This window comes from Musa acuminata, chromosome BXJ2-2 (genome assembly GCF_036884655.1).
Source record: "Musa acuminata AAA Group cultivar baxijiao chromosome BXJ2-2, Cavendish_Baxijiao_AAA, whole genome shotgun sequence".
NCBI classification, from domain to species: domain Eukaryota; kingdom Viridiplantae; phylum Streptophyta; class Magnoliopsida; order Zingiberales; family Musaceae; genus Musa; species Musa acuminata.
The window spans coordinates 27,431,160-27,444,302 of NC_088339.1; the positions used below are offsets into that span (position 1 = coordinate 27,431,160).

At 42.5% G+C, this 13,143-nt stretch overlaps 2 protein-coding genes and 2 long non-coding RNA genes across 4 annotated transcripts; all 4 read right to left on the bottom strand.

The window, feature by feature from the left end:
• Positions 1 to 65: 65 nt before the first annotated feature.
• LOC135605006 (uncharacterized) lies at positions 66 to 1,339 on the bottom strand. The gene has a single exon (XM_065094676.1). It carries the CDS (start codon positions 930 to 932, stop codon positions 117 to 119), a length of 816 nt encoding a protein of 271 aa, XP_064950748.1. The 5' UTR covers positions 933 to 1,339; the 3' UTR covers positions 66 to 116.
• Positions 1,340 to 1,582: 243 nt separating this feature from the next.
• On the bottom strand, positions 1,583 to 6,787 carry LOC103975764 (rab GTPase-activating protein 22). Its single transcript, XM_009390842.3, has 5 exons — positions 6,398 to 6,787; positions 4,426 to 4,561; positions 4,283 to 4,332; positions 3,301 to 3,354; positions 1,583 to 3,063 (listed from the first exon to the last, which is right to left on the bottom strand). Exons 1-5 carry the CDS (start codon positions 6,502 to 6,504, stop codon positions 1,809 to 1,811), a joined length of 1,602 nt encoding a protein of 533 aa, XP_009389117.2. The 5' UTR covers positions 6,505 to 6,787; the 3' UTR covers positions 1,583 to 1,808.
• LOC135605735 (uncharacterized) lies at positions 4,954 to 6,391 on the bottom strand. Its single transcript, XR_010484538.1, has 3 exons — positions 5,953 to 6,391; positions 5,412 to 5,507; positions 4,954 to 5,317 (listed from the first exon to the last, which is right to left on the bottom strand). It is a non-coding gene; the product is annotated as an uncharacterized LOC135605735 (long non-coding RNA).
• Positions 6,788 to 10,081: 3,294 nt separating the features above from the next.
• Positions 10,082 to 12,783, bottom strand: LOC135605736 (uncharacterized). Its single transcript, XR_010484539.1, has 2 exons — positions 11,206 to 12,783; positions 10,082 to 11,124 (listed from the first exon to the last, which is right to left on the bottom strand). It is a non-coding gene; the product is annotated as an uncharacterized LOC135605736 (long non-coding RNA).
• Between the last annotated feature and the right edge of the window lie 360 nt (positions 12,784 to 13,143).

Genomic DNA, 13,143 nt, shown 5'->3' on the forward strand with positions numbered 1-13,143 from the left:
TGTAAATAAATTTTGAAATAGACACATCTTTGAGCGTTCTTTTAGATTCGTGAAAAGAGATAGCAGACCGAATCACGGGGTCAAGCTCTCATCTAACATACAAACGGAGCCACTCTTCATCTGCTCGAGTATACTGACAGGTAGAACGAAGTGTCGTACGTTGCCTCACGCTTCTGCCTTCCTACGATTCGAGGAAGCCCGTCTTCCGCAGCACGGCATTCCTCACCCGCCGGAGATCCCTCACTCTGATTGTCCTTCCCACTCATTCGAATACCGTGCGTCGCGCGCGACCTCGCCACCATCACGTGCGGTGGCACCATCTCCTCTTCTTCCGCGTCCCCTGATTCTGCCTCTTCCTCCGAACGCTCCGAGACCTCGGCTTTCCACCCTCTCCTCCACCGCGGCCACGCCGGGATGTTCACCGGCGCCGACTGGTTGCGACCCACCCTGCTAGCCCCTGAAGTGTAGCCTGCGTTCCCCGCCGCCACGGGCCACGTGGCTGTCGCAGCAACCGGCCGCACGGCTCTCGCCGCCGAGCGTCGCTGATGCACCAAGGGAAGCAGGTCCTCCGCGAGGGCCGCGGTGAGGCCGGGCCTTTCCGGCGCGAACGGGAGGCTGAGGAGGTCGGAAGGAGAGGAGGGGAGCGGGAGACGAGAGATTTGGGCGGGAGTGGGAGAGGGGAGGCGGTTGACGAGACCATGGCCGTCGCTGGCGATGGCGGACGGGGGGGCGGAGAAGATGTCGTCGGAGGCGGAGGACCAGAGGACGTCACTCTCGTTGAGCTCGAGGTGGTGAGCTGGGAAGGGGACCGGACCGTAGTCGGGCTGGCTGAGAAGGCGTTGGCGGCGGAGGGAGGAGGTGACGGGCTCGCGCAGCGCGGAGGGCGGCTGCGCATCAGCGAAGGGGTCGTCGTCGTCGTCGTCGTTTCCCATGGCGATCGTGTAGGCCTCCCTCTCTGCGGCGCCTCTTATAACGAGCTGTATGGCATGGCGTTTGTCACGTTATGTCGGTCCGGAGGAGCGGCGGAAGCGCGACACTCATAGGAATCTGGTGAGGATTGGTTTCTCCCGTGAGGGGGGACGAGATTGGCTCTTCATCTCCATTTCGCCAAACAGCGTCTTCGTGGGGTAGACGCGGTGGGGCCTCCCCAAAAATGACAAGCCATCCGGACCTCAGAACTCACCATTCCTTGTTTGGCGTCGGGAGCGAGACACAATGGGCAGAGGATGGGGGATGGCTTCGTTGTTTATTCCCAAAAAAGGTTCAGCTTGCCCTACCAACCCACCCCAGTGGGCCGTTACAAGGTTAACCTAGTACCCAACTCGTATCACAACGCTAGCGTTTGATGTTACGACTCAAGGCACGACCTAGCATCCCGCAACACATGTAACAAATAATATCTACTCATGTTTAAGTAAATAAAACGATAATTGATTTATTAATCATTGTCGATTGAATTGCGGAATTCGACTGAGAATGATTCAATTCCTGATCGTTTCAGTTGGATCAGTTAGTCGTATCCGATTCTGTCAAGTATTCGTTTCTCGTCAAAAACCACAGCCAATCCATCAGATAAATGGTCTAAATCATCAAAATCAATTCATTGAATCATTGATAGCACAACATGATGATCCCACTTGAGTGACTCCAATGTGGGGATTTAGCTGTTTTTGCCGAAGATGGCACATTGTGTCTGCTTGGTTGAAGCAACTGTTAATGCCTCTCCTAAGCAAATACACAGTCGAGTTCAATTACAACAGTGCAAATGACCAAACTATGAAGATGGTACTAAAGAAGAGAAAGGAGTGTCATTGGATCTTGTCATGAAGGGTCACCACCAAGTCATGGGCATCATCCAAAAGCTTCCACACATCCAGCTGCCCTGCCATGCTGTTGCACTCTCTCATTATTTCATCCATGCTGCTATACCTCTGAATGATTAACTTCCTCCTCTGCAGCACCGAGGCGGCGATGGCATAGAGCAACAGGTCATCAGTGGGCGGAGCACGTAGCCGAATCCTCCCCCATGCAGACTTCCCAATGCCTGCTCGAATTGCCGCCTGATCCGCCCACATCACCTCCCACAGGCAGAGAGACTGCTCGAAGGTGAGCTCTCTTCGGAAGACAACTACCACCATTCTGTATACGAAGAAGCAGTCTTCAGCCTGAAGCTTCTCTAAGTGCCTGTAAAGGTGGCGATCCTTGGACTTGATGATCTTGGAGACGATGTTCAATTGTCTCTGGATGCCTGCTTCATCAAGCCTGAAATTATGCCTGGCTTTCTTCATAAACCCTACAAAGCACCAAAAAGCCTCATGATCCTCCTCCATGACAGCGAGTATCGGAGATAGAAGGTCGCTCATTCCTTGGCAGTATCCGACTTCAGGATCATACAGTGCATACGCCTCGAGTACGGCAACCAGCCGTGCAGCATGGAAGATTCTGCACGGCTCCAAGTGGTCATAGTCCTTCAAACCAACAGCGACAGCAAACTTGATAGCCTCGTCCATGGAGACCGCAGCTCGAGCTGGAGAGTAGACTATCCACTCGCCATTAGCTCGGATCGCGTCTAACCGCATGATACGTTGCCATGTTGTGAAATCCTCAGCTGTTTGATCAGAATTAGTAATATTCCCCAAGACTGAAGCAATCTTGGTAAGTTTAGGATCAGTTTCAATAACTCCTTCTGCAGTGGAAGACATCATAATGCATTCAGGAGGTTCTTCATCAGTTGATTCACTGTCAGATGATTCTGTTACATCTGCAGATGCGTCCACATTAGTGATTGGGCTCTTGTCATCTTCTTCCAGTAGAACCAAGTTGGAGGAAGATGCTTCCTCATGCACTGTTTCCTCCAAAGTTCCATTGAGTGGGCTTTCTTGCTCAATGGAGAGGGATTCTCTGGAACTTAGAATCTCTTCGGTGCAAAGGGAATAACATCCCTGAACAAAACTAGGACTGTCCGTATAACTCATTTCAAAAATTTCATTCCACTCATTGTCACCATCATTGTGGGGATTTAGCAATTGCCAACACTGTCGTCTTAAATTCTCATATTCTTTCCTGTAACAGAAGTGCAAAAAAGCAATATATGAGCCAATTCTAAAGCTGGCACATGAAGTGTTTTTTTTTCTTTGATATCATAGATCACCTTACATTCATATGCAAGTCAAACTTTGACTCAATAAAGACAAGATGAACACTTGGAAAAAAGAATTCTCCACCAAACTCATTAACATTATCTTGCAATGTGCTAAAATCAAGGAAATAGAGAGCAAAAGAGCAAACAGTCCCAAGTACCTCTTTTGTGAATGAATGGCGTTTCTTTCAGCCTTTGAGCTCTTCAAGTCATAGCTGCACAACAAAATAATGAGGTCAAAATCAATGTAAGCATTCTATCAGATCCACAATAAGAAAGATGACACTAATCTAGCCCTTAAGTGGGTATATCAACTAATGATTTATAAATGCCTCAATATCACACATTACATTAAGAAATCAAAATTATCATGACTTCCCTTTGGTACACTTAGTTTTGCCTTTATACCATAACACCACCAACTCATGCAGCTTTTATATATAAATCCATTAGCATTCACAAAAACACCAGAAAATTTTATTGCAGGCTTGTGTCATGACTGAGCTCGATGGAACTACTGATTAATAACTTGGAAACCCTAAAATCACATGGCTCAAAATGTTTTAAGTCTAAGTTATTGATGGTAACTTATATTCTGATAAATGTAGTTTTGTAACATGGATTTTATGGAGATTGTTCTATGTAAATCATATATCAAATCTCAGCATCAACTTGGCTAAAACCATACAATAGCCTACATTTTCGTCAATTACAAACTTGGTTATATTGATGTTGCACGCACTTTGAAGTCTACAATATGCCATAGAACAATTCAAGTGACTACTTAGTTGAATCAGATTAATCCAAGCAAATGGATAGTGTAAAATCAGCAACATGACAAGATGTGCTAATAAATTGAGAGACAACTTGTACTAAAAGTTCAGTAGTTGTGGCCATGCATGTCCAGAGCTATGTCAAATTCTGTGCTCAGATACAAAATCAAGATATGAACCACATTACTTGGTTACCTCTGACAAGTTTACAAGAAGATGATTATGTAGCAATGTTCATATATGAAATAACTAACCTAGTGCAAATAATGAGCAAATTAGGGAGTACATATGACTTGTCCTCTGTCATGCAAAAAACAGTTTCAGAAGCAATATGTAGAAACATTTTGAAAAAGATGGTTTAGAGTCTCACACTCCAAGAAGGAAAGGCCAGACTTCAGCCCTGATGCTTGGGTCAATTCCCTAAACCACATATGTAAAACAGTCACTTTACTGGAACAACGTCAAAACGGACAAATAAAATGTGATCAGAAAAAGAGAAAAGATAGTGCTTACTGATCTGCGGACTTTCTTTAGAAATTTCTCCCCTCCATCGCGAAGCTTTCCATCTAATGTAAAGAAATTGTTCCATTGATGCCTAGTAAGTGCATGTTTCCTTTTCCTTCGAGACCATGGTGATCTAAGGTTGCCTCTGGAATCAGGTACCATTAAAGAATGAAGAAGTTTAAGAAAATAGCATTATAAGATGGTCAAGATACTACCACTCACACATGAAGGTGATTTGGTGGGTTTTAGAAAACAGCCAAATAGAGGATTAAGATGTAAAAGCCATGGATTAAACATGACTGTAAGCCATGGTCAACACCTTCGCTTCCCATAGCAGACATTCACCAATCACTTAAAGAAATTTAGCAGTAGGATCTAGAACTAGCCAGCTACACCTTTGGGTTCCTTCTTTTAAGTAAATTTCGTTTGCTTACAAATCAAAGATCAGGTCAGAAAAGGTTCACAAAATGCCATATAATTTGTCCAAATAAATCAGCCTTCTTAATTTCAAATAGTGCTCTATATCTGAACCTACAGCGGAAAAAAAAGGGCATCAGTGCTGTTGATAAACTGCAATTAAAAGGTGAATGCAGAAAGAAAACTATTATGATGTTTAAATAGTTTGATGCACCAGGACCCACCAAATGTGAATGTAGAAGGAAAACCATGATGTTCTTGAAATAGACATCTTCTCTCTCACTAGAACCTACGCATGGCTGATGCTCACTTGGAAAGGCATGTGCCCCATATGAAACAGAAAGCAGACCATAAACCTCTTTCTCATCCCAATGTAACACAATAATTGCAATTGATTGCAATAAAATAATTTCTTGGCTGTTATCATAGTATTGAGTGGAAGAAATCCATCATGGATGCTTGTGTTGTGGCCTTTTTCTTGTATCTGCGTGTGTGGAGGTGCGTGTTTGTGAGATACAAAGAGCTGTGCGGTATCATGTATCATGAGAGCTAAAATCAAATCCTGGTAAGTACATTACCTAAAAGGACAAAGTCATGAAACTAGAGAATTTCATGCCAATACCTCGTTCAAATAGACAAAAGAACAGCCAATCTAAGAACTTTCAAAGATATATCTACAAAATTCAAGAAGAAACAAGAATTAAGTTCAATTGAAAGAAAACTTGCTGGTACATGACACTAACGAAAATTAAGAATTGTCACATTGCATAATGGCCCACACCAGCCAATGGAAGATCAGTTCATACCATCGGCATGGTACGGGCTACGACTGTACTAACACATGTATAAAAAAGAAAGGAATGCTGTTATTGTGTTATAGCAATTTGATAATACACTGTTTGAGATGATCTTATTCCGAAAGAGGAACATTTCAACATATCTTTAAAATGATTTAATCACAAAGAGGGAAAATTGCAAGGTCGGATATCAGATAGCGACAGAGGCTTATAACCAAGGAGATTTCAGAGAAGAACCGATATAGATAGTGAAAGAAGTTTCATCTGCCTCAGAGTTGAGTTCCTTGTCATAAAGTTGATTCTAGTTATGACTAGCACTCACTTGAGGAGGATTTAACAAGCCTTCTCATGATACGAGAAAGGGATGCTGTCCTTCTTTCAAATGCCTCGGTAAGTGGTACTAGAAATTGCATAAACTTTGTATTCCAACAGATGAGGCCAAAATTACTTTCCTAAACTCTGCTGGAAAAGGAATGAGGCGTCAATCAGTGTGTACAACGTACTGTAATCATTAATCAGTGATCAAAAACTGAAAAAGGAAAAGAAAACAAAACAGTAAATGTCATGTACAGGAACAAAACTAATTTGAAGTTGAAGTAATCAGACTCTTCTAGCTAATTATAAAGAAACAATACAACTTAAATGAAATTAACTGGCAAAAGGACATTTTGGCTCCTATTCCTCTTTTGCTTCTCTTGGTTTTACTGAAAATTTAAGGCAATTAGGCACAAAACAAAAACCAGCAGGGAAAACAGAAGCGTCCTCACCGATCCGGAGCGGTTGAGGAGGCCACGATGAGCAGCGATCTCAAATGGATCCACGACGACGAACTCGGTGAGGACGAAGAAGTATGGGATCGTCGGATGGCGCTCATCTACAAGATCTCTCTCTCTCTCTCTCTCCTCTCTCTCTCCTGTGCTTCTGGGAAGGGAACGGAAAGGGGGCGGCGCCTAAGGCTGTCTACCTACCGAGAGACGCCGAAAGTGGCGGCCAAGGCGAGTCCGGCCATGGCCGTCACGCCGACCGCTAGGACCTCATGCCACCACCCGCCACCGTCGGCAGCCCAGATCCATACTCTCCCGCCGTACCCCGCCCAGACCCAAACCCACATCGATCGCTCGCCTCCGCCCCTCTCCCTCTCCCTCTCCCTCTCCGGTGACCCTCCGCCGCCTCTTTCAACCACCAGTCCCAACTGCTCTACTCTCGATACACACATATATCTAATATCGTACATATTATATATTATATATATAATGTATACTTTCAATAATTATAATTATATATCATAATATATGAAAGAACAGTAGAAAGAGAGAGGAAATAATTAGTGATGATGGCGTGGGTGAAGTCTAGAAACGATGGGTTTTAATTATATATATATTTTATGTTAAAGGAGAGAGAGAGAGAGAGAGAGAGAAACATGTGTTGATGTCATGTGAAGTGCATATAATCTTGAAAGGGGATGTCTCTCTCTCTCTCTTTCTCTCTCTCTCTCTCTCTATTTGTGAGATTTGCTCCTTCAACCATGTAATAATTAGGAGGTGAAGAAAAGTCAAATCAATCCAAGAAAAATAATTAATGCAACTCATTCACACACAAAATAATTTTCTCTCAAGTCACATAATAATAGCATGAGCATAATATAAGATTAGGATAAGATTTTGATGGATCAAATCATGCAGACCAATATTTGTTTGATGAACAAGTAAAAGATGGTGATGATGATTCAATTCGAGTGGGCCATCTTTCGATGAAACCAATGTGGGAACCACCACACTTATTCAAGTCACGTGTCATCATTAAACCGCTTGACCCAAATTAGGATAAATAACTCTCTCTTTTTTTCCTTCTCTATTTATGAAACATGATATTGAATTGCTTTCAATAGGATGACAAGCAATGTCTGCAGATGGACGGTTGACCCAATCAAACGCCAAGGACTTAGTCATACCCGGCCGATTCAATTTGTTGACTTATAGTCCTCTATCGATCCATCTATTCAATAGTATTTTAAGAATGAACATATTACCTTAAAAAAAATCTTTTTTTTCGCTTACCGCCTCGGTTTTTAATAATATCAATTATGTCATAAACATGATTTTTTTTAATAAAAAAAAAGAGAGACATTTGTTAGGAAATTGAGGTGTTCTGTGAGTTTAAAAGAAAAGAAAAGAAAATGTTTTTTTATGAATAATTCACCCTTTAAGATTTAAACCTAACAAATGTCACATTTATGAAGTAATGGATGAGTCAATATATTGATGTGAGTTTATACTAATAGTCAACTAACCAATATTGGCTAGTAAATTATTTTCATACAAATAAATGTCTTTCTGTTCTTGATGACAGTATTTTGATACTTTCATCAAAATATTATAATTGAGGTAAATTAACTTAAACCCCTCAATAATAATCATCTCATATATAAAGTATATGATTTCAAATTACTATCTTTATTCCTTTAGGAACAATAACAATAACAATAAAATAAGAAGAATTTTATAGCAATTACAGTACTTTTATAACAATCAAATCGGATCGATTCACCCTATAGATTGATCTACCAAAAAACATGAGTTACTGTTATCTATTGTTGAATTATTTTTAAAAATATAACAAAAAGAGGCCACCAATTGAAAAACATGAAAAAAAAAGTAAAAATAGTTTTTATTGAGAAACATATATATATATATATATATATATATATATATATATATATATATATATATATATATATATATGAAAGAGGACATAAAAGAAGAGGGCAAGGAAGCTCATAAGAGGACGCAATGGTGCTAATGCAGGTGGATGGAAAAAGAGGACAAGGGAGTTTGTGTGATAGGGCAGCAGGACAAGGGAAAAAGAGGAAAGCCAAGACAAGTCTCTCACAGCACCACTCGTTCTCTGTACCATTCCATGCTCCTATTCACAAAAAGTTGTGGCGACGAGACTTCCTCGTGAAAGAAACCCAAAATAAAGCTCGTCTTCCCCAAGCTCACAAGGCATCCATCACTCTCCCTATCCCACCAACTAGTGGGAAGAGACAAAATGCCTTACAGTCGGTCACCGAGAGTTGGTCCTCAAAACCCCTGCTGTTCATTCATGTACTTAGTACTAATGATAAGCACACAAGAAGGTGGTCGTTCGAAGAACAAAGGACACCATTAAGGCTCTTCTACTTCTCATCTTCTGTACTTAAACCATTCGACTTTATAACTCTCTTTTTTATGGCGTTTTTCTCCAAGCTTTACTGGTTTGTGCAATGGTGTTCTTCTGTCTTTGAGAAGTAGAGTGATATATATATAAGAGAGAGAGAGAGAGTGAGAGTGAGAGAGAGAGAGCATTAATTTGAAGTGATAACAGTGCAAAGCAAGCAACTAGAAAACAATAAGCCAATGTCATCGAATCTGTAATCAAAATCCATCGTCAAGTAAACTTATATATATGTATACATATAGGATTAAAGAGATGAAGAGAGGAGAGATGGGAGTTTGGTAAGCGAAATAAAGATGATCTTTAATTATAAAGCATTACATCATTATAATTTTCTACATATATAGGGATTGGGTGACACATTCTAGAGATCAAAAGTCATATATCTATTTAAAGGTTCATACACCTTTTCATACACCTTTCTCTTTATATAAAGAGAAAGAGAGACTAATGAAGGATGAGAGGTTAGTGTTGATTTATGTTTCTCAAATATGAATGACGTCTGACATGTAATATCCAAATATGAGTAGAACTTGACAAGATTACAGTAAAATGATAGGATGTGCAGCAACAGATTGTACCATAAAAACATGTCTTCATGATATATTGATCAATGGAACAACTTTGATTCTTAGACAAGTAGTTGCATCAATGTTCTAAGGCATTCATTTGTACTAAATAATGACGAACAATTAACTCACTTCTTGGTTTTTCATCTACACTAGCAAGATGCTCATCATGAAACTAAGGAGAACTACTCTTACTGCTTCCTCTTCAAGATTAATCTAAAAGCTTCTGAAGAACAAGAGCAATATGAGCTCTCCACATGACTGTATGTCTAAAGAATGATTTCATAGACAATGTAAGCAATATAAGCCACTTCAAATTAATCTAAATAAATAGTTTTCGGCAAGGGAAAGAAACGCTTTAATATGTCTCATGTTGAGTTCATAAGAAAACAAGATGAAGTCAAGAACATGTGGTATTCTTTGAATTCACATAATAAAGATCTTGGGATTAAAAGAAAGACAATCTTCCAGCAGGTGATCATAGGCTAATGAGTGCAAACTTTTTAGACTGCTGTCAGAGGAAGGGGGAGGGGAGAAAAAAGAAGTAAAAGGAAACAAAAAGAAGGCAATGGGAAGAGAGCTAGTCAAACCACATCATTACACCAATCTGCTGCACCACCTGTTGGTTCCATTAATTGACCTGCTGTTACCATTTGGTGAGGAGGTGTAGTAAATCCTCGTGTGTTTGTGTGTGTGTGTGTGTGTGTGTGTGAGAGAGAGAGAGAGAGAGAGAGAGAGAGAGAGAGAGAGGGAGAAGTAAATCACAACCTGACCAAGAAGCAAAGAGGGACTCAAAACCAGATCTGAGATAGGAATACACATTACCACTGAGTTGGTGGAGATGGAAGCTGCGATTGGGGGGAATGAAGCCTGGTCCGAGGTCTCTTCCACAGTTGTCCCGAACCAGACAACATTCCCCTCAAAGGAAAAGCTTCCTGTTTAGACATGGCTTCACTCAGCCTGAGAGAAAAGGAGAAGGGGAAGGTCTGAACAATAGGTGATGGGGAAGAGGATCAAAAATATATAGAGCTAAGGGTTTGGGATAAAGACCACGCGACCTCATGAAAGCCTCTTTCCCTTACCCCTCCCCCCCCGGCCTCTTTTTCTCTCTCCTTTTTGGGTGATCGACATCCCTTGCTTGGTCCATGGCTCGGAGCAGGCTTCCACCCACAGTTTAGTTGGATGTGGACGTCTGCAGCTGATGAGAATGGAGAGACCAAACCCAGAGAGAGGGCAGCTGCGCGTCCTGGAAAAGGAACAAGTGCTTGCCCACTCAAACCCTCCGGCATCTTCTTCTGTTCCTCTTATTATCATGCGGTAGTTGTGGCCGTCATCCTATTGATGAGTGACATTGCATATGGCATATGAGATCACAACGATGCCATCAGCAAGGCTTTTGCTACAGTGAGCAGAAAAGGGAGCGAAAGGACCCCAAATATATCCTCGTTTTCAGGAAGAGCAGAGACTTTGATCTTAGATTTATCGTACGTGGTTGTGCAAAGCTAATCAACTTGCTTATCAAGAAATCTGATCCAACTATCCTGTTAGGTTGAGCCGATCGGAGATCGGATTCAGCTCAATTATCAGGTGGATCACGTCTTCTTCTTGATTGGTCGCTCGTTATTCCCTTCTAAACATGGACCTGTAAAGATCCATTGATTTCAAGCAATGATCACCTCGACTGCTGAGTTGAGAAGACAGTAGCTCGGTGTCTGCAAGTGCAAAGTATCAACTACCGCGTCAGTCCCACACTAAGACCACACGAGTGAGGTTCGAAGTTCCCTTTGGAGTACCATCATAATAAGCTTCGGCTGCTGTACGACCTCTCCTTCATCTCGTTCAATGGTCCGGACCTCGTGGCCTTTGCTTGTTGACCTACAAGTTGCAGCTTTCATTAAGGTCGCAGTTGCCTTCCTCATGCCTTTCTACTACGGAGGAGCTGCATCGGCATGCCTGTGGACCATGGCGATCATAAATCTGCGACAAACTATCCTCTCCATTTTCCTTGGTGTTCAGACAAAAAGAGCCGTCTGTAATTGTAGCCAATGGTAGTGTTGCCGAGACTGGTTCTGTTGTAGGACGATGAATTTACCGGAGAAGAAGCAGGCGAAGACTTCACGTCCTGTCTTGAGTTTGAGTCCAAAGGTTTTAGGAATGGATGTTTCTGCTTCATGGAAATGCAAGGCTCCCATTCATTGGGACACATGAAAGTGAAACCACAACCACAAGAGAAGGCCAAGGACTGTCGGAATGCATCGTATGTAACTGGATCCAACTCTCACTGGTGCCATTGCTCACTAATAGTTGAGCTACTATTCCCTTCCATGATTGCAGATGAGAATGCAGATAATTCATGTATTGGTCCAAACAGAGGCATGGCCTCAAGGATTATGTATGACAAACGTCACAAGAATACCCACCCAATAACTCGCTACTGTGCTGTCATACTGAGAGAGGTTTAAGACCTCTCTCTCTCTCTCTCTCTCTCTCTCACACACACACACACACACACACACACACACACGCACAAACACACATTAATGGTTTAGAAAAGGCAAGTCTGTTTTGTTCCCTACCATCTTCGCCTTTTTCTTAGATGGAAGACATCAATTCTAGATTGGATGAGCGTAGCTGAAAACCTCATCACCAAGCTATCAAAGGAGAGAGAAAGCGCAAGATGCATGATCACCGTGAAGCTCCCGTTTGTGTGCACAGAGGAGGAAGAAATTGTCGTGGTCGCTTGATGGTTGCATGTTTTAGATGCTTTTACTGCAAGGAAGAACAAATCCCGAAGCAATGCCATGCTGTGCGGTGTGTCCACAACTTGTTGTTGAGCTTCCCACATGGTCAGGCCAATGGAGGAGGGAACAGGGAGGGAGGAGAACAGTTGGGTGCCAAACCTAACAAGCAAGGAGGATTCATGCGCATGATGTGTTGGATGCCGTAACAGTAGTGGTTTGCCATTGCGTGAGGGCCATTGCCTCGAGATGTATTTGACCGTCTGGGGTGGTTCAAGCTTGGTCCGACGTGTGGAATGAGGAAGGCCTATCATTCATCGTCACCGAGCGAGCTGAGCCACCAAGAATTATCTGCGACGGCGTGGATTCAACACGGTTTTATCCTTTGAAGATTTGAGTGTTGTTAATCCAATTGAGATGCCGTAAGCGTTGGGGATGACTCCTCCTTAATCATCAAATGGACAGCGAAAGAAACGCTTCAGGGGAAGAAAAGAACAGAGCACAAGTAGAAGACACATCCGAAATGAATCGCGACAGCGACAGTAAATGGAGGAGGAGATGAAGGAGAAGGCTCCATTATTACTTGACCGGATCAGGGATGGGAGCACCTCGGGGGGCCGCGGGTCCCACCCTAATAACTCAGCCCTCGCCCCACCATCCACAGAAAACAAACACAGGTCACATCTCCCACGTAACATGGGATAAATCCATCACCCATCTTTTCTTCTTTTTTTATTTTTCTGAAGCTTTTTAGCAGTAATGTGTTCCGATTCCTACTTAAGATAGTCACACTTTTTTCCTCAAACATGCAGAGGGGATAGGAATTATTCGGACGCTACAAGCTTTTGGCATGAAGGAGAAGGGTGCCATTAATTACATGGCTTACAGAGTGGTGTAACATGGCATGTTGTGGGTTCATTTTGTGTGGGATCCGCAATAATCGCCGGGCACGTTCTAACCCTAATCCTCCACAGCGAGGAGGCCCACAGCAAC

Coding starts and splice junctions, on each gene's coding strand:
- LOC135605006 (XM_065094676.1), bottom strand. CDS start 932: ATGGGAAACGACGACGACGACGACGACCCCTTCGCTGATGCGCAGCCG.
- LOC103975764 (XM_009390842.3), bottom strand. CDS start 6,504: ATGAGCGCCATCCGACGATCCCATACTTCTTCGTCCTCACCGAGTTCG. Junction 4,333..4,425: donor TAAAGAAAGTCCGCAGATCA/GTAAGCACTATC, acceptor TATGTGGTTTAG/GGAATTGACCCAAGCATCAG. Junction 3,064..3,300: donor GCCATTCATTCACAAAAGAG/GTACTTGGGACT, acceptor CTTCTGTTACAG/GAAAGAATATGAGAATTTAA.